At 52.9% G+C, this 20,626-nt stretch overlaps 2 protein-coding genes across 2 annotated transcripts; both read right to left on the bottom strand.

Moving 5' to 3' along the window:
• Nucleotides 1-182: 182 nt before the first annotated feature.
• LOC113147110 (AMP deaminase 2-like) lies at nucleotides 183-8,392 on the bottom strand. The gene is made up of 13 exons (XM_026336476.1): nucleotides 8,216-8,392; nucleotides 7,296-7,380; nucleotides 5,899-6,094; nucleotides 4,623-4,867; nucleotides 4,090-4,273; nucleotides 3,727-3,859; nucleotides 2,598-2,794; nucleotides 2,008-2,186; nucleotides 1,680-1,798; nucleotides 1,450-1,511; nucleotides 1,109-1,222; nucleotides 658-789; nucleotides 183-489 (listed from the first exon to the last, which is right to left on the bottom strand). The coding sequence occupies exons 1-13, from the start codon at nucleotides 8,390-8,392 to the stop codon at nucleotides 183-185; spliced, it is 2,130 nt and encodes a 709-aa protein (XP_026192261.1).
• Nucleotides 8,393-12,946: 4,554 nt separating this feature from the next.
• LOC34622718 lies at nucleotides 12,947-19,890 on the bottom strand (the record flags this gene model as incomplete). The annotated part of the gene is made up of 7 exons (XM_026336477.1): nucleotides 12,947-12,970; nucleotides 16,363-16,431; nucleotides 16,485-16,736; nucleotides 16,815-16,933; nucleotides 17,522-18,068; nucleotides 18,256-18,728; nucleotides 18,834-19,890. Coding segments are annotated over 7 exons (2,541 nt in total), but the record flags the coding sequence as incomplete, so codon positions are not given.
• Nucleotides 19,891-20,626: the final 736 nt, after the last annotated feature.

The raw sequence follows: 20,626 nt of genomic DNA on the forward strand, positions 1-20,626 counted from the left end.
CATTGAAAACGCCATGTGGTGCGACTGCTGCTAGCTGCAGCGAAAACGCTGCCCTCTGTTTCGCAGCCGTCTAGTACAATGCAGGCGAGGTCTCGCGGGGGAGAGGCCTCTGGGCCTAGTGGTGACACTTTTCAATACTCAGCGCCTCAGCATCTTACAGCGGCGGCAGCAGGAGCAGCCCGTTACGAAAGCGTTGTGGCTGCTGCTTCCACGCACTTAGGATGCGGGCCGATCGCTGTCGCCGTAGTGCCCCATGAGGACAGCAGAGCCCTTGCGGTAAGCTTCTGAGAGTCCGCGGGTGTCTGCGAGGCGGCAGCAGCAGCAGGCGCATGTATGTTGACATGTATATTGACTGGATAGCGGCAATCCTGTCTTCCCGTCCCGCTAGCCCTCCGTTTCTGAAAGCCCGCATGGCTGGATTTTACAAGTGCTCCTGGGAAAAGTGTTTTTAATTGTGTGGTGGTACCGTCGCCATCGCCAGTGGCTGCTCTGCTGGTCCCCCGCTGTCCATCTGTGGAAGCAACTTCTCTCGCTACCTGCAGCAACCGAGTTTTTGCTGCTGCTGCTTCTTGTGCTGCATTGCTGCCCGCTGCGGCTGCTCTGCGGCTGCTGCCTGGGAGGGCGCCAAAGCTCGCGGCACGCTGCAGCTGTTGCTGCAGGTTCGCTGAAACGGCGTTGCTGGAAGAAGCAGCGACGGCAGCTTCCGCCAAGGTCGCCCCCTCTGGGAACGCGAGCCGCAGAGCCAGCACGTCATGCATGTAGCATAGCTCATCCCGCAGAGTGTCCTCTCTGCATGCAGCAGCAGCAGTAGCAGCATTTTCTAGCATTTTTAAGCGTATGACTGCGATAGCTCAGAGGGTAGAGGCAGGCATAGCAGCGACAACTGCAGGAGTGTGCCAGCAGCCTGTTGCTGGAAACTTGAATTGTTGGCCCTTTGCAGCAAGCAGCCACAGGAAGCATCCCTATGCAAGAGGGCTCATGTAGAGTAGCGAAAGCAGCAAAAGCAGTGGGGGCGAAGGGGAAGGAGGGAGCGATGGCGGCAGCGTTTCTGCACCCGCGGGACCAGTAAGCAGCGAGCAGCTGTAGGAGCAGTAATGTGACATTGTACCTATATTGCAACCTGATGTCACTAACGTTGGACTGGCGCATGCAGTTGCCTCTTTTCCCTGGCAAACGGAATTGTGGCCCTAACCAGTGCGCCTTATACTCGTCTTCATAACCGCTGTAGTGACAACAGCAGCATGCATCAGCAACAGCAGCATGCATCAGCAACAGCAGCATGGAGAGAGAGAGGCAACACCCTATTTTTTTCTCTCTCTATCTCTTTGGCAGAACCGGAAAGCCTTTCGCTTAAGATGCAATGCGCAGGCAGGAGAGACGAAACCAGACGCTAGAGGCGCACAGATTGTGGCGACAAGTGCTTTCAGGTGTACATATGCGTGTGCGGACCTCTGTAAAACAGAATTTCGCGCCAGCTCGCACAAATCGACGGGTGTAAGCTTCCAGTGGTGCTGCACGAAAAACCCCTCCGCAACACAGTCATGACTAAACGCAGTTGCAGCAGACTTGCAGCCGCGGAGTGCAGCGGCATGTTTGTTCAGGGTCAGGTCTTTTCACAGCCAGCACACACACACACACCGGCTAGAAGCAGCAAAGATCAGCCTCCGCAGCATCCTTACCGCTGCAAGAGAATATTCTTCCAGGAGCGGCTCATCCGTGAAGTGAAACATCAGGGGGTCGTCTGTGGAGAGAGAGACGTTAAGCCCTATTTTGAAAAAGAGGTTGAGCGGATTTTTTGCTGCAGCAAACACCCCCAACCACCACCCGATGCAGTGCCGCAGAGGCCTTGGCAGCAGCTAACGGCTTTTCTAACTGCTCCGAATCTTGAACTCTACAGTCTGCAGCTGGAAACTCCTCGAGCGTGGCAAAGGATGCAGAATCGTGCGGGGGTTGTGACTGGCCAGGCCCCTGGAGGTCAAGAGAAAAGCGTTTCTCTCGGGAACGCACCAACTTCGAGAAACAAGGCATTGTTAGAGAGTGGCGACATGGCAATTCCGATTTGCTGCAGATAAAAAAGGTATTGCAGGACGGGGCTTTTCTTAAGAAGAATCCCATGGTTTATCCCCTTGGCCAAAAGAAACATTGTTGCCAGGTGAGACACGCTGCCAGCCTCTCCGCAGTGCGGTCTGAAAGCGCATCAGTAGTAAGCGGGAGATACGTCGCAATCGCTGCAGCATGCGCATGCAACGTGGAAACAAACTAGAGCACACACACAGCAGCTGCGGCGATGCGCTGTGCGCTGAATCCTGTCTCATTCAAGGGCAGCAACGCCCCCTCTCCTCAAGACTCTCTGTTTATGATCAGTGGCCATGTGTTGAGCGCGTCGGATATCTCAGGGAGCACTTCCTGTATAGATGTGTGTGTCTTCACCCTCCCTGAGAAAAGCCGCCTGCCTCGTAGCAGTCTCCCTCCCTTCCTTCCCCCCCCTCCTAAGCAGCTAAGGGATCGCCTTCTGTGTGTGCGTGCTGCTGCCCCCTCGTGCGCTTCGCTGCAGTGCCCCTTTTAAGCAGTGTCTGCTTTCGCCTGTGTCTGCGAACCTGAATGCCAGGGGCCTCACGCCTTGAATGTACAGAAGACGGTTAAGCGCTCGAATATTCGCATACATGTAATACCCCCAATAGGAGTATGGTGGATTGTCTGAGGAGGTCCACAACTCGGGAGGGGGCAGGTCGCCTCCTTCCATAGTATACTTTGAAACGTGGGATTCATCATCCACTGAATCCCAGCCAACCACCTGCACCAACCAGTTCCCCACATTTTTATACCCATATATATACACACGCATTTTTATACACATACATGCACACTTCTATACACATATATGCACACACACATTTTTTTATACATACACGTACACATTTTAATACACACACACATGTTTATGCACATACACATGTTTATACACATACACATGTTTATACACATGCACATGTTTATACACATACACATGTTTATACACATACACATGTTTATACACATGCACATACACATTTTAGTACACATACACATTTTAATACACACACGCACGCATTTTGATACACATTTGCATACCCATACACCCCCACACATTTGCATACCCATACACCCCCACACATTTGCATACCCATACACCCCTCCACATAATTTGGTACACATGCATATTTTTATGCACATGTGCGCAAACACATTTTAATACCCATATACATCTTAATACGTTTTTATACTTGTTGTAAAAACGCATCTTTTCCGCTCAAGAAGAAAAAAGCATTTCCCCACTCCCTTGGCCCCGCATCCGCTGTTGGCTGTGAAGCCGCTACAGCGCCTTCCGCGTGCACCATGCGGTGTGGCATGCCGTAATTAAAGGGCTGAGCCATCACAGAAGGCGTGCATGCAAGCTCCAAGGGCGGCGCAGACACACGAACAGGCAAGCAAAGGGGCCCTTCTGCACACAGGGAGAAGGCAATGCGCGCGAAGCTGTCTCACGAGCCGCAGAGATGGAAATAAAGCCATCGGACCGCCCAAAAGGCATGCACATGACACACGCCAAAGAGACACCACACCACAAGGCCCATAAAAGTGTAAAGTCGTGAAGATGCCACATGCCTGCTGATGAGGCAGCTACTAGTGACAGCAACGCCAGACAAGGGCCCCTCCCCCCCGTCCCCCCTCACAAAACTGCTGCGCTACCTGTTGCAGGAAAGTGAAGATCTTGGGATGCTTCTCAGGATTGCTTGCAGCTTCGAAAAGGGGGCCAAAGACGTTTTCCAACAGATGGCCGAAGCTCCGCACGCCCCCACGAGTTCGATACACGTAGTAGAGTCTGCGATGTGCAAGGAAAGCGAGCGCACAAGGCTGGCTAGCTGGCTAGCTGGCTAGCGGGTGAGTCCGCGCGGCCACGCGTTTCCGCGCAGAGAGCCACCGAGTTCGAGAGGGGGGCGGAGGGGGAGGGGGGAGAGAGTCAAGGATGCAAAGTGAAAGGCAGAAAACTGCTTCCTTTTAAAGCAGTCTTTGCCTGTGTCTGTGCGCATAGAGACAGCCGCTGTGCTCTACCTGGGAACCTGAATAAGCCATCGTACGCGAACAGACGTAAGTTTGTTGTCAACTACCCATGCCGCTAGACGAGACCATTCTTCTGTATGACTGCCGTAAATCGAGATGCGCCATTCCATGTGCTGATAGCGCCTGTCTTCCAAGTCTTTGATAACTTCTCGCGTCAGCTCCGCTAGAAAGCGGCCTTGAGAAAAAGAAAAAGAAGCCGCAAGGGCAGAAAGAGCGACAGCGCGTGTTTTGCGCAAGCGGGTGCTGGATGGATGTGAGAGCAGAGGGGCCCTTCGCGATTCAAGGTGAGAGCCTCAAGTGTATAAAAAAATGCGGATAAAAGACGACCGCGGGAGAGGAAATCGCATGCACACTTCATTTACACACACGTGCATGCAGCGCTGCGTTTAGACAACAGCCAGCGAGCCAAGCGGGGGAGGGAAGAGGGGGAAAGGATGCAGAGCTGCGTCCTGGTGTTCTCTTGTGTACGTCCAAACACCTCTTTCTGAAGGGCACAGAAAGCGAGTGCCTCGCGGTGTATGTACCTCTAAGATGGTTGTCTGTCTTTAGGAAAACGTCACGCAGCGTCCTTTGCCCGAAAGGGTTGTACTTTTGATTGAAAAGATCAAATCGCTGGAAGCACGATCCTAAGGCATGCACGCCCAGGCAATCAACGGAAGCTGCATATGCGTCCAGTCCCATGGAACTGAAGACGTCTTTCAACGTCTGAGCAGCGCCTCCGGTAGGCAGCACATGAACAATTGTATCGCCTTCCTCGTCATACTTCCTCCTAAAAAAACGGCAAAGTCACAACATACACACACATTTCGAGAGGCACACGCACAACCGCAAGGCGTTTCTTGCAACACCTGCAGCGCTCGGCGCATTTCCTGCCACTGCACAGTGCCTCTCGCCAAAAAAATAAAAAAATAGAAAAAGAAAGACAGACAGAGAGAGGGAGAGAGAGCACAGAGAGAAGGAGGGAGAGAGAGCCGAGGGAAAGACAGGAGGAGAGAGAGAAGGAGGGAGAGCAGAGAGAAAGAAAGAAGGAGAGAGAGAAGGAGAGAGAGAAACACTGAGAGAGAAAGAGACAGATACACTGAGAGAGACAGAGAGACAGGGAGAGAGAAGGAGGGAGAGCAGAGAGAAAGAAAGAAGGAGAGAAAGAACGGAGAGAGAGAGAAATACAATGAGACAGAAAGAGAGAGACACACTGAGAGCGAGATACACTGAATGCGAGAGAGAGAGATACACTGATATATATATATATACAGAGAGAGAGATACACTGAGATATATATGTATACAGAGAGAGAGATACACTGAGAGAGAGAAAGAAAGAGATACATTGAGTGAGATGGAGAAATACACTAAGGTATATATATATATACAGAGAGGGAGATACACTGAGAGAGAGAAGCGCACTGAGAGAGAAGAAGAGAGATACACTGAGAAAGTGAAAGAGAAACACTGAGAGAGAAATACACTAAGAGAAAGAGACAGAAATACACTGAGATACATATATATATATACACTAAAGAAGAAAAAGGAAGAAGACCTTTGACACATACACCAGGAAGAGAATATTTTTCAGTGTTTTTGGGGCCTGGGCGAGTCGCTGTGCACGTTTGCCTATGGGATATGGTCGATTAAAATTCGAGTTGCATATAGAGTTACAATCGCAACCTTAGACACTGCCACAGGCGCAAGGCTCCCGCATGAGACTCTACTTCGATGAAGCAGACTGTTGTGGAGGAGCACCTAGCCGTCCTTCCCTGCCTTGCAGTTACAAGGTTGTGCCGTCCTACACAGCTACGCGCACCGAATAAAATTCAAGAGTTGCTTCTGATTCATGCAGGCAGCATGATGCACGTGGGTATCCACCTTCCGAACGTTGTAAAAGTCTCGATGATGATTGTCACGCGTTTCTTGCAGCTCTGCGGAGCTGTTGAACATCGTGTGCAGCGTAAATTTTTCCTCTAAGTAGCGCAATCGACGGTAGCAGAAAGACTTGCAGGCTGACAGACGCGCGCAGAGAGGGAGACAAACATAGAGACACATGCACACATGAATACATATGCACATGTACATATATACGCACACATGAATACACATGCGCATATGTACATAGATACACACATACATTCATATACATACACACATGCACGCACACATAAGTACACATGCACATATACATATACATGCACACATAAATACACATGCACATGTACGTAGATACACAAATACCTTCATATGCACATATACATATACGTACACACATAAATACACATGCACATCTACATACATACACACATGCATTCATATGCACATATACATATATATATATATACACCCATACATGTGCACATATACATATATACACACCCATACATATGCACATGCATTAACACACATACAAGTACTTCTATTCATGTGTACATATCGACACACGGAACTTGAATTAAGGGAAGTGCCGCCACCTACAAAACACTTACGTACATATACTCGAAAAAAGGTGTTTTACGCACTAAAATGGTACAGAAAACACGGGAAAGAGAAGATGAGGGTAGGTGGGTGTATCGAGAGGAGGGGTGGGTAGGGGGGGTACCTACATCTTTTTGTGCATACATATATGTATATATATGTATATATATACATATATACATACATATATATAATCATCTATATGTATACATACATATATATATATATCTTTCTCTATACATATGTATGTATATACATGTAGATTCTCAGGCGAGTGCAGAAATCTCGGTAGATGGAGGGAGAAAAGAAGAACAACAGACAGTCGAAAAAGACAGAGAGGTGAGAGGAGAAGCAGTACAATGGGCGAGAAAAATCACAGAAGCAGACGAGCGGGTAAGTGGGGGGACGTGGAGGCGTAACTGTGACACAGGCAGAAGGATGGATTGCTGTGGGAAAGGCAGCCGTGGAGAGGGCACGAAGAGGAGGGAGAGTGCGTATTCTAAAGACTCTGCACGGCTGCTTCGTGAGCAGTAGAAAGAGAGAGCTGGCAAGAATGTTTCGACGATGATCTTGCACTAGAGGACAGCGAAGACGGCTTCCGAAGGAACCTTCCAACTCGCGAAAAAAAGACAAACAGCTCTCTTCTTTCCACGAAAAAAAGAGAAGCAGCAACACGCACTGCCGCTGGCTGTGCCTCTTTCATGAAGCCAGACAGAAGCAAACTCTGCATTTTACCTGGATTTTGCACGGCAGTCATGATTTCTTTTAGGCTCGAAAGAAACTTCCGCACCGAAGGAATAGGAGAAATGAGGAGGGGTGGCTTGCAGGCCCCAGAAGGCGATGCGTTTCGCGAGGCATCACAGTGCAACTGCAGCAATACACACCCCCAACATCACAGCAGAGTGGCATTTGTGACAAAGAAAGACGCCAAGCGTAGACACCAGGACAGGCATCGCCATCAAAAACTCCAACAGCATGACACATATAGAGGGGCAGGAACGATGCATGCATTCGGCAGACCGATCCTGTTCTACCCATCACGCTGCTGCATCAGCTGCGCAGTTTACTGTCCGTCTGCAGAAATCTTCTACACACGGATACATGCAAAAATCACACAGGGGCACTTGCGCCAAAACCATCTATTCCTTGTGCATCCCCCACCCTTTCTTCCTTATAACGCAGTTGCGCCAAAGTTGCTTTTATGTGATGCTGTCTGTCTGTCTCTCTCTGTCTGTCTCTGTCTGTCACGGTCTGCCTGTATCTGTCTGTCTGTATCTGTCTCTCCATCTCTCTCTCTCTCTGTCTGTCTGTCTATCTCTCTCTCTGTCTGTCTATCTCTCTCTGTCTCTCTCTCCATCTCTCCGTCTATCTCTGTCTATCTCCTTCTCTCTAGCCGCTTTCTTATCTGTCTGCACTTGCGTGTGCAGAGCAATCCCCTGACACATATCCCTTCACTGCCATGCCATGCTCTCCCCCATCTCTGCCCTCCCGTGTGTTGCTGTTTCCGCACTAAACGAGCGACACAGCTTGTGCTTTTTTGCTTGCTGTGCTCATCGCTGCAAGGAGTCTACTAGGCAAGTGCGCTCCCCAACACTTGCCTGATAGACTCCGTTTTGCATGAAGAAGAGGGTGCGGCATGCTGGGGGAAGTGGCACTTTCTCCGGTCTAAAGAGTGGCTCCGGAGTGCCTTCAGCGCCATAGAGGCCCCCTGTGGGGCCCCTGCGGCTGGAGGGGCCCTCTGGAACGACTGCGGGGGATGGACGGTGTGCAAAGCGTTCTTGCCAAACGTCTCGCAAGTCCAAGCACTGCGCTAAAGTCTGCAAAGGACGCATGCATGGGCAGCCAACATCGCCAGCAGCGTGATGCGAGTGCAGGAAGGAGACAGCAAGGGGAGAAAAAGGGGCATGCAAAACAGGGGCCCCGCTAGGCGCGCGTTTCCGATCTCTCGAGGGGCCCCCATTCCCTGTTAGTGTTTTCTTTGTGCAACCCAACAACGACAGCAGCGCTCGCCATCGACGCGCCTTGCATGCGTAGAAAGACTCATCACAACAGCTGCTCGAGACGGGGAGATCCTTGCTCGGCTGCACCCGCACGTAGGTGGCCCCTTTGAGATGCGCAGAGGGCCCCCCCCCCCCTGCGCCAGCAGGTGCTGCTGCTGCGCTGGGGAGGTGCGGGGTAGAGGGGAACAACGCATCGCCATCGAATTCCAAGGGGCTATTGACAGAACCAAAGGCTGCAGGAAGTCTACCCAAGTACGTCACACTCCTTGCTCTCTCGTGATTGAGGCTGAGAAGCTGAGGCGGCACATAGACGCATCCCAGCAACGCTTTCACCCGGAGAAATCTTACAACAACACTCATCTGTACGTTGTTGTCGGAGATACACCTTATAAGGCAAGGGCACAGTTGCTATCCGTTCGCAGGAGCTGCTGGGAGGAGGAAGCAACAGCTTGCACAGAAGGCCAGAGCATCAACAACAATTCGCTGCTTCACGCCTGCCTACCAGGTACCACCTACCCAATTCTTACGGATGCTCACAAGAATAGCAGCAGCAATAGCAGAAGGAAAAGTAATTAGAACAGCAACAACAGCAGTGATCGCAGCAGTAACAGCAGTGATAGGAGCAGTAACAGTAAGAACAGCAGTGAGAGCAGCAGTAGCAGTGAAAACACCGCCAATAGCAGCAAGAACAGTGGTGATAGGAGCAGTAACAGTAAGAACAGTGGTGATAGGAGCAGTAACAGTAAGAACAGCAGTGATAGGAGCAGTAACAGAAAGAATAGTGGTGATAGGAGCAGTAGCAGTGAAATCACCACCAATAGCAGCAAGAACAGCAGTGATAGGAGCAGTAACAGTAAGAATAGTGGTGATAGGAGCAGTAACAGTAAGAACAGTGGTGATAGGAGCAGTAACAGAAAGAATAGTGGTGATAGGAGCAGTAACAGAAAGAATAGTGGTGATAGGAGCAGTAACAGAAAGAACACAAACACTAGCAGTAGTAATAAGAGCAGCAGCAACCTACCCGTTTATACATAGAGTCCCAGCTAGCTTCGTCTTGAGAGTGCCCTTCAGGCAGCTGATCCGAAGAATCTGCATGCGCACTAGTTTCAGGGGGTGTGAAGGATGAAGGCATAATGCGCATGGGCAAGGGGGAGCCAACGTGAGGCCCCTGGTTGTCGTAGGGGCTTCCTGGGGGCCCCTGGATGGGAATTTTCTTTTGCGAGGCGTCAAAAGACTCTGCATGCGTAGGGCAGTTACAGGGGCATGAGGAATCGTTGCATGTTGCGGAAGTGCTTGAGGCTTGTGGGGCTTCAACGCCGTTCGTTGGGGAGGAGGTGCCACCCCCTTGTTGAATAGGCGACAGGCTTTCGATTTTGCGCCGCTTGGAGGCGGAGGAAGCGTCTTGGCGCTCGGAAAAGCAGTCCAAGAGGCCTTCCCTCTGGCTCTGCGTACTGTTTTCGCTGTCTGACGCTCCCCCAGAGACGGTAGGCACTGCTTCGGGGGGCAGTGGAATCCCCGAGCCGCCAGCTACGGGCAGACACGACCCTCCCTCCTTCCGCGAAGCCTCGCATAAGATCAGCTGAGGCTCCCGCGGCGGACGAAGCTGCAGCTTGGCGGGCTGCATTGGCTCAGAGCTGTCTTGACAGCCGAAGCTCTCTGGACTGACTGCCTCCGGAGGGGCGGAAGGCCCCGTGCACGCACGCAGCAAAAGCGAGAATCCGGGAAATTACTCTTGGAGAGTATTCCCCGCAAAAGGCGAAACTCGCAGCAGGGTTTCTCAGAAGCCGCTTGTGACGCCGCTCGCTAGCCGCCGACCCGCAAGGCTCTCTATACAGAACTGGAGGAACTCCCCGATTGCTACACGCGAGCAACACTTGAAGGCCAAGACGAGCCAGAAATGAGTCTATGATACAGAAATTCATGGATTAATTAGTCGTTTGTGCCTATTAGGCCATGTGTTCGCGCTGAGATACTGTGCAATTAACACAGCTGCGCGACTCAGTGGCAGCAGCAGTAGCCTACGCGCCTGGACCGACTCGCGCAGCTTTTGCCGACGCCTAAGCCAGAGAAGAGCTTCCTCAATAAGGGTTTTCTCACTACAAAAAGCCAACAACACTGAAAACGAGCACAAAAACTTCTGCAGCAGCCATGAGAGCACCATCTGCAGCCGCTCATGCAACCGCGCGAAGTCCGTGACCCTCTCCGCCTGCCCGCTGGCGGGTGTCCATACACCAGAGAGAGTTCCTTGGAGCAGCTCACCTCTCCACGAAGTCGCTGCCCTGCAGCCGCTCCTCTTGGCCGCTTTCTTTGCGATTAAGCCCCCCAGAATTCCTGTAACTCACTGTCTGATGCACACGTTTTGCCCACTCCGGTGGACTGCAGCAGGATCTCCGTAGAACGGCAGCAGGGAGGCCGCCGACTGGCATTCTGAACGGCGGCACCGTCCATACAGCTGCAGCCGTTTTCCGCTGTCTTCCGCGGGGTTACTGCAGTTTTCTGGACAAAATTCAAAAGGAGCTGCAAAGGAAGGTGCCTCTACAGACATTGCCGCACCGAGCGCCCAGCCGCTTCCTCTAGTTGTGTTGCCGGCTGCCGGCTGCCGTAGCTCTCCAGCAAAGAATCATGCGTCTAGACAGCTCCTCCTGACGATGGCTCCCACCGACGAATTCCTCGAAACCGGCGATAAAGACGCCAGCAGCAGCAGCAACGCCTGCGGAGACGATTTCATGAGCCAGGGCAGCACAAAACACGCATGCATTTGCGGCGTGTGCTGCTGGAGGGCAGACGCACCTGAATGTGGGAAATTCCTGGATGCCCGCATCGCTGGATGCTCTGCAGCGACTCAGACACGCCGGCTTCAGCTGATGCTGCCGGCTCTGCGGCAAGAACGGCAGCACCAGCGCGAAGACAGTGAAGATCTCAGACAAACCATCGTGGCTGTGGTGAGTACACACGACACGAAACTGCACCATTCCCTTTGAAAGCGCTTCCTCCCCCTCTCTCTCCTTTGCCTTCATGCCCGAGCTTCTGCATCTCTCTCCGGCTAAGGCTGTAGCTGGTTGCTCGCGCTCAAAAGACAGCTGCTGTAGCTACTCGAAGAAGGGCTGCGGTTGCAATGCAGTGCAAGCGTCTCGCTGATGCAAGTACACTCTGTCACAACGCTGCTGCATACGAAGAAGCCCTTCAGCTGCTGCGGAGCTGTTCGCCCCCTGCGAATTGCCAAGGCAGTACTTTGCCGCAGCACCAGAAGCAGAAGCAGCAGGAAATCGGTGTCTCCCCAGAAGACGACGAGGAGGCCAAGACAGGCGAAGCTGCTGCTGCGAATGAGGCATCGTCGAAGGCGACAACTCGCCAGCGCGTCAAAGGATCGAGCAGCAGCAGCAGCGGCTCGGGTAGTGCTTTGGCCGCTGTATCTCCGGCTGGCAGATGCTTCGAGAGTGGCTTTCTCTTGGAAGCTGCTCCCCGTCTCAGAAATGCTGCACACACGCAGGGAGCTCTCGCTGTCAAGACGCGACACCAGCAGCTGCAGCAGAAGCTGCTGCAACAACAAGCGGCGGTATGGCCGCTGCTGCTGTCGCTCTAGCCCCTCGGAGTGTATCCCCTTTCAGCTGCAGCCTTTTTGCGCCTGCGCTTCTCGATCGCTGTGCGCAGCAGCCATCGCTCCAGTCACGTAGTCGAGATACGCAGCGCTCGGTGTGTGTGCTTGCTGCTGCAGCGTGAGTCTGCATTTCCTGCGGCTCAAAGGGCAGAAGACGTACAAACACGGGCAGCAGCTGCCGCAGTGGATGCGGGAGACTACCAGGTGTGCGAGCTCTGCGTTCGCTGTCGTGCTTTGTGTATGGCGATAGCCGTCGTCACGTGTTTCCTGGTTGATTGTTCATCAGTGGGCGCTGTTGGGGTGTATTGCTGCCCCTATCTGCAGAGACGTCTGCTGATATAGGCGCTATCCTTAGCAGCAGCTCAGCGTTTGTCGTGAAGCTCTGAAAAGGCGTCTCTGCGTTGCGTGTAGGCAGCACTGCTGCACTTACGGGCAATGCGATGCTACCAGGATGCGTATCGGAGTCAACCGGAGGTAAGAGGCAGCCAAGGGGCAGGATTACCGTCAAAAAGCGCATTTACAGCAGGACGGACGAAATGCGAGAGTTTATCTTGCCGCGCTGTCTGGCTGGTGTGTTGGATGCATGCGTCGTGGAGCACTCCTGAGCTGATAGTGCGGAGGATACGGGTAAACCTGGGATTAGTGAGATGCTGCTCTTGATGAGGGTGTTGGTGATAACGAGTTGCTGCTCCTACGAATTTTCTTTTCCTGCAGCTCCTGCGGCTCTGGTGCCTCTGCATTTTGCTGCTCGCCGGCGAGCAGCAGCAAACTGCAGCTAACGATGAGGGCGAGGCAGCAGCAGCAGCAGCAGCCTCGCTGCCTTCCACATTAGCAGCAGCAGCAGCTTCGGATGCAGGGTGTATGTCCTCTTCTGAAGCCCCCTTGCTGGAAGCTCTCCGCGCGCTGTGCAGCACGGGAGCTGCATCTGAAAAGCGGAAGGCAGTGGCGGAGCAGGCACTTCGCATTCAAGACCATGAAATGATGGCTTTTAGAGGGTAAGACTGATGTCGAGCAGCTGCTCAGACGATGGCGAAAGAGAGCTGCTGCATGCAAAACGAAAGGGGCACGGGCATACACGACAGACGCGGCGCCTGGGTAGAAGAGGCAGCAGCAAACCGTGCAGCTGACAGGAGGATAGAGCTCGAACTTTCGGAAAGTTTAAGAGGGGAAAAGCCTTCTTCATGCAACTCGGGGACTGAGGGAGAGACGCCGTTGCGTGCACTTTTCGCTAAAATCATGTGCCTCTGTTTGATTGTGTGTATGTGTCTAATTGTGTGTGTGTTTGTGTATTTAATTGTGCTTGTGTTTTTAATTGTGTTCGTGTGTGTTTAATTGTGTGTGTTTTTAATTGTGTTGTGTGTTTAATTGTGTTTAATTGTGTTGTGTGTTTAATGGTGTTTAATTGTGCTTGTGTTTAATTGTGTGTGTGTTTGTGTGTTTAATTGTGTGTGTGTTTGTGTGTTTAATTGTGTGTGTGTTTGTGTGTTTAATTGTGTTGTGTGTTTAATTGTGTTGTGTGTTTGTGTTTAATTGTGTGTGTGCTTAATTATGTGTTTAATTGTGTGTGTTTTTAATTGTGTTTAATTGTGTGTTGAATTGTGTTGAATTGTGCTTGTGTTTGTGTGTGTTTATGCAATGCGCTGCAGTGTATTCGCCTTCCGTGCGCAGAACTTTGCGGAAGCTGCTTACTGCCTTCTCTTAGTACTGCAGGCGGCAGCTCGCCACATGCAGCAGCACGACGACACTCACGCGGAGGCTTCTCAGACACACAGCGCGAATCAAAGCAGCAGTTGCAGCAGCATTCTGAACACCTACACTGGAGGCTGTAGCCTCTTCTCTTGCGAAGATCTGACTGTTTACACCGTCCTCGCACTGCTGGCCGCTCCAGAGGAGAAGTTGCGTGCTGAAGGCGTAAGCACAGTATCTGAATACATATCTATCTGTCTACCTGTATATATCTCCGTTTTTCTCTCGGTTCTTCTTGATGGAGTCATTGCTGTTTGTTACTTCTGACACTCACTGATGAGAATTTGGTGCGCTAGCCATGCGCAGCTGTATGACGGCCGCTGCAGCAGCCGCCTTGGAGTTCAGCGCTGCCTTTTTTGAATTCATATGCGCCTTGAGATGGCGTGCTGCCTCATGGAATGCTTTCGCAGCTACAGCAGCACCACTTTCCACCAATCTATGCGATGTGTGTTTTGACGCGTGCCTCTCAACCGTTGCTGCTTCTTGAATTGAGACTTTTTCTCGGTGCCGCATTTCGAATCCGCGACTATATATATATATGAAGATCTATACCCATCTCTCTATATAAAATGGTGAAAGTAAGGCCATCTCTCTCTGTCTCTCTCTCTCTCTCTCTGTCTCTGTCTCTCTCTGTCTCTCTCTCTCTCTCTCTGTCTATCCCCGTACATCTTTGGGGTGTGTTTGCAGATAGAGCTGGTGCCTTCTCTGCGCTTTCTGAAGTGCCATGCGTGGACGCCAATGCAGCAGTTGCTGCAGGTCGTAGAAATGTGCGACTTTGCGCAGCAGTGGGAAGGCATTCGACGGGCTTCTGTGCGTTCTTCACCCCTTATCTGATGGCGCTGCCGCGTGGTTTGGTGCTGGCTGCTTTGCACACTGCCTTGTTCCTTCACCCCTTGCTTCCTTGCAGCCTGCCTCCCCCTTCCCTCGATGCCATAATGCTGCTTTCTGCATCTGTCAGAAGGCCGCTTTTCGAAAGCAGCTTTCGAAAAGCCTGCCGTCCACGGAGGTGCCGCCTCGGCAGGGAAGGAAGGGAAGGGTGCATCTGTTGCTGCCGCTGTGGTATTTGTTGCAGCTGCTCTTCGCCACTGACTTCGTGCTGCAGTCAGTACAGACTCCTCTTGCTGCTGCGCTGCGACGGCAGCTCATTCTCCGAGCCACAGAAGGATTCTCGCGCATGCGGCTTTCCTCGCTACAGGAAGCCTTGAGCCTCGATTCCCACGGTGCGTGTCGCCTCCCCGCGTCTTTTTCCCCTCCTGCACAGCTCTTCTTGATGCTGCTTTCTCTTCAAGACAGTCGCTCGCAGCTCGCATGCAGCCGCAGTAAGGGGGGCTGCCTTTACCCGCTGTCACGCGTGCTTCCATTTGCTGTTCGTTGCGCTGCTGCGCCTGTCTTAACGCCTGCTGCGGCTGCTTCCAGCAGCGAGCACCTCACATGCATGCGCGCCGCTTCAGCTGCTGAGCACCTGTTATCTGCAGCGCTGCAGCAGATCCTTGCGGAGTGTAGCGCCGGCGGAGAGCTGCCCTTCTTCTACGACTCGAAGGCTCAGGTGATGTAGCAGCAGCAGCAACACCTTTTAGCACGAATGCACCCCGCACTACTATTTATAGCAGCGCATGCACGGGCAGCCCTCCGGTGATGTGCGCTTCACGACAATGCCCTTGTTGCAGCCTGTGATGCCTGCTCGCTGCTCTGCGTGTAGGTGTTGCGAAGGAAGGAAGCTCTCGCCGATGCACACTTGCTTAACGTCCTCGAGGCAGCAGTGAGACAGTGGGATATATAGGGCATCCCCAGTACCGGTGTTACTGCAGCAGCATGAGCTTCGTGTATCTGTGATTACGCAGGCGTGCGTGACACTTGTTGCTTTTGGGCTCTAGAGCGTAGGCATGCATGCATGCATGCATGCAGGGCGGCGGCGGCAGGGCCAAAGAATCTGATTGAGTGTATTGACTGCAGCTTCTGGTGCTGCTGGCTTTTTGGCTGCTGCAGCGAAAGGCGCGGGTAGCGTGCGAGCGAGCAGCAGCGATTTTCTCACGCAAAGAAGCGAACGTGGAGGAAGCGTAGAGCGGTGGCACGCGCCAGGGCAGCAGCGGGCACTCGCACATCGAGGCGGGAAAGAATATATGTACAGGTCACTTGTAATTCAAGAGCTTTCAGAAAGAAGATCGAAAGGAAGCTTTCTTCATGAGAAGTGGCGATCAAGTCATCAAGATCGTGCAGGAGTACCTTTATTCATGAGAAGTGGCAATTGAGTCATCAAGATCGTGAAAGATTAAGATTTTATTCATGAGAAGTGGCGATCAAGTCATCAAGATCGTGCAGGAGTAGCTGCTCCTGCTGATAGCTGTGTGGCGAATCGTGTTGCTGCAGCGGGCATGTGGCTGCCCCGACAGCACCGTCTATTTCAGTTTCTGCGTTTTCACCTGTAGCGGAAAAAACAGTTACAAAAGGCGGTGCAGACACTGCCGCCTCCGCCTGCTGCAGCTGCTGCGGCTGCAGCAACGGATCTTCTGTTGGCTTGCTTGTGTACCTGTTGCTGGCAAGTGCCTTTTGCTGCGTTCGCAGTTTTGGCTTTGTGCCAGCGGCGTCTGCAGCTCTCAAGGATTTTTCCCTGTGAGCAGCCGTGCTTTTGTCGCTTTCTGCTGCTGCTGTTGCTGCTGCAAAAGTTTCCAGATCGGCAGCGGCAGCGGCGTCCTCCATGTCTTCCATGAATGCGGAAAGCCCCAATGTTTCTATTGCGCATGACGCCGGTGAGGCTTCTTCGATAGGGCACAGCACGACGCCGCATGCAGCAGCAGCGGCTGCTGCTGCGCTGTAGTCTTCGCCAACGCCAGCCTCAGGGCTACCTGCTGCAAGCACATCTGCCGCAGCTGCTGTGTCATCAATAGCTTCTGTGCTCCAGCAGCAGAGGGCAGGCGGAAGAGGGAAGGGAGGGGATCGGAAGCCTCCGCAATCTGGATCGTGACACTTTTGCCAGAAACACCCCCGTCTGGCGTCCACAATGAGGCGCACCCCGTTGGATTTGTGCTGTCTGCGCATCCCACATACAAAGCCGCGTACAGTCGGCGTTGCAAACGAATAAGCGAGCTTCGTAACACCTATGGGAAGTCGCGAGAGCTTAGTTTGAGGCGCAGCGTCGCCTCCCGGGATGTGAAGGACCACAAATCGCAGATTTCGCTTCTAAAAACTCTGCAACACTGGATAGTAAAAAGGGCAGAGGCTATTCGCCAACAAGTCTGCAAAATTCCCACTGCCCTCGCCGTTGCACAATGCAAGCAAAGGGGTATGCTGGAAAGAATGAGAAGGCTGCACGGGAGGCAAAGAGAAGGTGTCTATAAGAAAACGGGCAGGAGGACATACAGCATCCATCGGCAGCCAGCGCTCTCTCTCTCTCTCTCTCTCTCTCTCTCTCTCTCTATATATATATATATATATATATATACATATATATATATTTATATATATGAATTTATGTAGATAAATATACACAATATTTATTCGTACATATCTCAATCATGGGAGATTACGCAAGACTCACCGATTGATATGCATGCAGAAGCGGTTCCCCCTAGGCGTCAGGGCCAGTGTTTCTGAGGCTGGGTAAAATATGCAGCTGCAGTCTCTGAGCAGCTGTTGCGGTTGATGCTGCTGCAGTTGTTGTTGCAGTTGCTGCCTCTGCTGCTGGCTTGTAGCTCCTGCCTCTGCTGCTGCTCCTGCCTCTGCTGCATCTCGTACTCTTTGCCAGAACGCCACGGCGAAAGCCGCAGCGTCTCTAAGTCCAGTGACATGCGAAGGGAGGCCGAGCGAATGGGCGTCTTCACGCAAAAGAGCATCTCGGATGTCTCGTGGCGCTGCTGCTTCGGTGCGTGCGGAGGAAACTTTTGGTGAGAAGAATCCCCCGTGCGTGTGGGTGGCGAGGAAGGGCCTTACGGGCAGCAAGCGACAGCCAACTAGAGAGGCGGAACTGTCAAGTGCTGCTGGACTGCCCAAGTGTTTTTCTCGCGTGTTGCTGCTGCCGCTGATAGCCGCGGAGGCGGACGGATGGGGAGCGATAGCGGTATGGTGAAAGAGTGGAATGTCGATGCCGGGAGGCACCAGCCCGACAAGGCTTCTTAGGATCTGCAGCTCTAGCGAAGTGCCTAGCGGGTAGCTGCAGTCTTCGCTCACCTGCAGTCGCCAGCACCCTACAAGCACTGCAAGATCCTCAAAGAGAAATACGCTCGCTGCTTCCCAAGGAGGGAGAAGAAAGCCACAAAGGGGCTTGGACGCGGAAGGAGCACAGCACGCAACGCATGCATGTGCAAGAAGGAGAAAGGAGGAAAGGGAGGGCTGGTGCAGAAAATCCACCTCTTACCCTGAGGGGTGTATTCTGCTTGAACTTGGAGGCACCTAACAGTCTGAAGCATCTGTTGCGCGTGTATACTGCCAAGTCGACGAGGCAGCGTCTACCGCCGTCTTCAGTGGCAAAAGGGAAAAGCAGCATCAACTCGGAGAGTGACGCGGAGGCTGCCTCCGTTGCACAGCTGCAACTTTTGTGCCCTCCTTCTGCCTCCTCCTGCAGGCTTCCGAGTTGCGCGGCGACAGCTAGCTGCTCATTCGCTGAACTTCCTTGCTGCTGCTCGCGCACATACCCTTGCGGCTTAGGCAGCAATCCGCTCGTTGGATGAGACTGCACAACTGCCTGTGTCTGGATCTCCTCCTGTCGTTGCTGCTGCAGCTGCAGAAGGTGTATGCGTTTCGCCAGATGGAGAACAAAGAATTCTGCAAAACGCCCTGCCGTCTGAGCGTCTGCCATCAGCGTAGACTGCCCCTTCTCACTGCCTCTGGCTGCAGGTGTTGGAGCAGATTCTCCTGCTGCTTCTGTTCCTGTCTCTTGTGCTGCTGTTGCCTCTGACCCTTCTTCCGTGCGGCTCACCCGCAAACATGCCTTGCTGCAGAAGCCCTTTCCTGCGCAAGAATGAGGCCCCTCCGCCGCTTCGAAATTCCCAGCCGCCTCAGTCGACGTAGTATCAGCACCAGTAGACGTAGTATCAGCACCAGTAGACGTAGTATCAGCACCAGTAGACGTGATATCAGCACCAGTAGACGTAATATCAGCGCCAGTAGACGTAATATCAGCACCAGTAGACGTAATATCAGCACCAGTAGACGTAATATCAGCACCAGTAGACGTAATATCACAATCGTCTCGAAGTAGCCACATGCTGGGATGTTTTTCTGCATACTCTGGATACGGAAAAGGCTGCGTGGAAGGTCCTCCTTCACAGAGGGGTCTTAGAGCTTTAACAATGAGATGCCGTGAGAATTTTTTATGAGTTGTTGCATCTAGCGAAACGAACTCGTCAGGACGGCAGCACATGCCGCAAGCGTTGCAGAGGAACCCCCTGAGTTGCAGTAACAGCTGTCGCCACGTCTCTGCGATTGCTGCAGAACTGCGCTGCTGCGGATTAAAAGAAAAGAGATATTCGACGTCGAAGTACAGCCAGACTGGCTGCCCGGCTTCTAAGACTTCGTACAAATTGCACATTGTGCTGCTCGATGGCGTAGCGCAGTTTGTGTCGCTGGACGTGCTGGTGCATGCATCATCGAATTTGGCATTTGCAGCAGCGAGCAAGCGTGATTGCTGCTGCCTTGCACTCTCTGCTCGACGTGCTGCAGCAGCTCCCGCGGCGATCAACGCCCTCAACGATCCACAGAAGTAGCGGCGCTGCCCTCCTGCTGCCGTTTCTTCAGCCCATACGCCAACTGCGGCAGGCAGCAAGTGCCGTCTCAGCAGTGCTGCACATGCCGTTGCTGACGCTTGCTTGTCAAAAACGAATAGGGAGACGGAGGGGAAAGCCTTTGGGGGGTTCTGATTCTTCTGCTTTGGCTGAAGCCGTGGAGATTTGTGCAGCAGCGCTTCCATGCGCTGCCACCAAAGTATGCGGCTCAGCGGAGACGCTGATTCGCGGAGGAGAAGTGTGCTGCTGTTGTTGTTATTGTTGGTACTGTTGTTGTTGCCAACACCCTCTGCTGCTGTTGCTGCTGTGGTGCAAGAGCCAGCTGCTTCGGAGCTTTCTGTCTCTGGGGAGTGACTACGGCTCCTGCCGCTGTTGCAGGTGCCGCTGTTGCAGGTGCCTCTGTTGCTGCAGCGGATATTGCTGACTGTGGTATAAAAGAGGGAAGGCGGGATCGCTGCTGCCGCTGAAGATGCTTTTTTAGCGCTCCCGAACGCCAGCGCAGGTCGCTTTAAAAGCAAACGCTGCTGCTGCTGCTGCCAGTCTTCGTGCTGCCTCTTGTTGGATCCGATTTCAGGCGGTGTATGTCGACCTTTCCCTCCGTCCTGCCGCTGCAGCTGCAGCTGCAGCCTCCGTGACTGACCCTGCTGCGTTTGCTGAGGCATGAGCGTGCTGAGAATCAGGGAGCCTCCGCAGGTGGGTAACTCGGCAGTGATGCTCGGAAGACAGCCGCAACAGCAGCAAACAGCCGCACTCCCGAAGGCTGCTGCTGCTGCAGTTGCTGCTGCTGCTGCAGGCACGCCACTCCGTACAGCACAGCATCGCGCCGTCCTGCAGCTATGCAACAAAGGCAGCACTACAATTAGCCACTGCGGCAAATAAAGGCAGTCATTAAATAGGCAAAACACTGCTCCGTGCACACAATTGGACTAAATTTGCCGCTGCTGTGTCGGTCCAGCAGCGCTGCCGTGTCTTGCTGCGGTGTCTTGATGTCGGCGGCAGCGCTGG

Source organism: Cyclospora cayetanensis, unplaced genomic scaffold (assembly GCF_002999335.1).
Source record: "Cyclospora cayetanensis isolate NF1_C8 unplaced genomic scaffold, CcayRef3 CcayRef3_contig_13, whole genome shotgun sequence".
Lineage (NCBI taxonomy): Eukaryota > Apicomplexa > Conoidasida > Eucoccidiorida > Eimeriidae > Cyclospora > Cyclospora cayetanensis.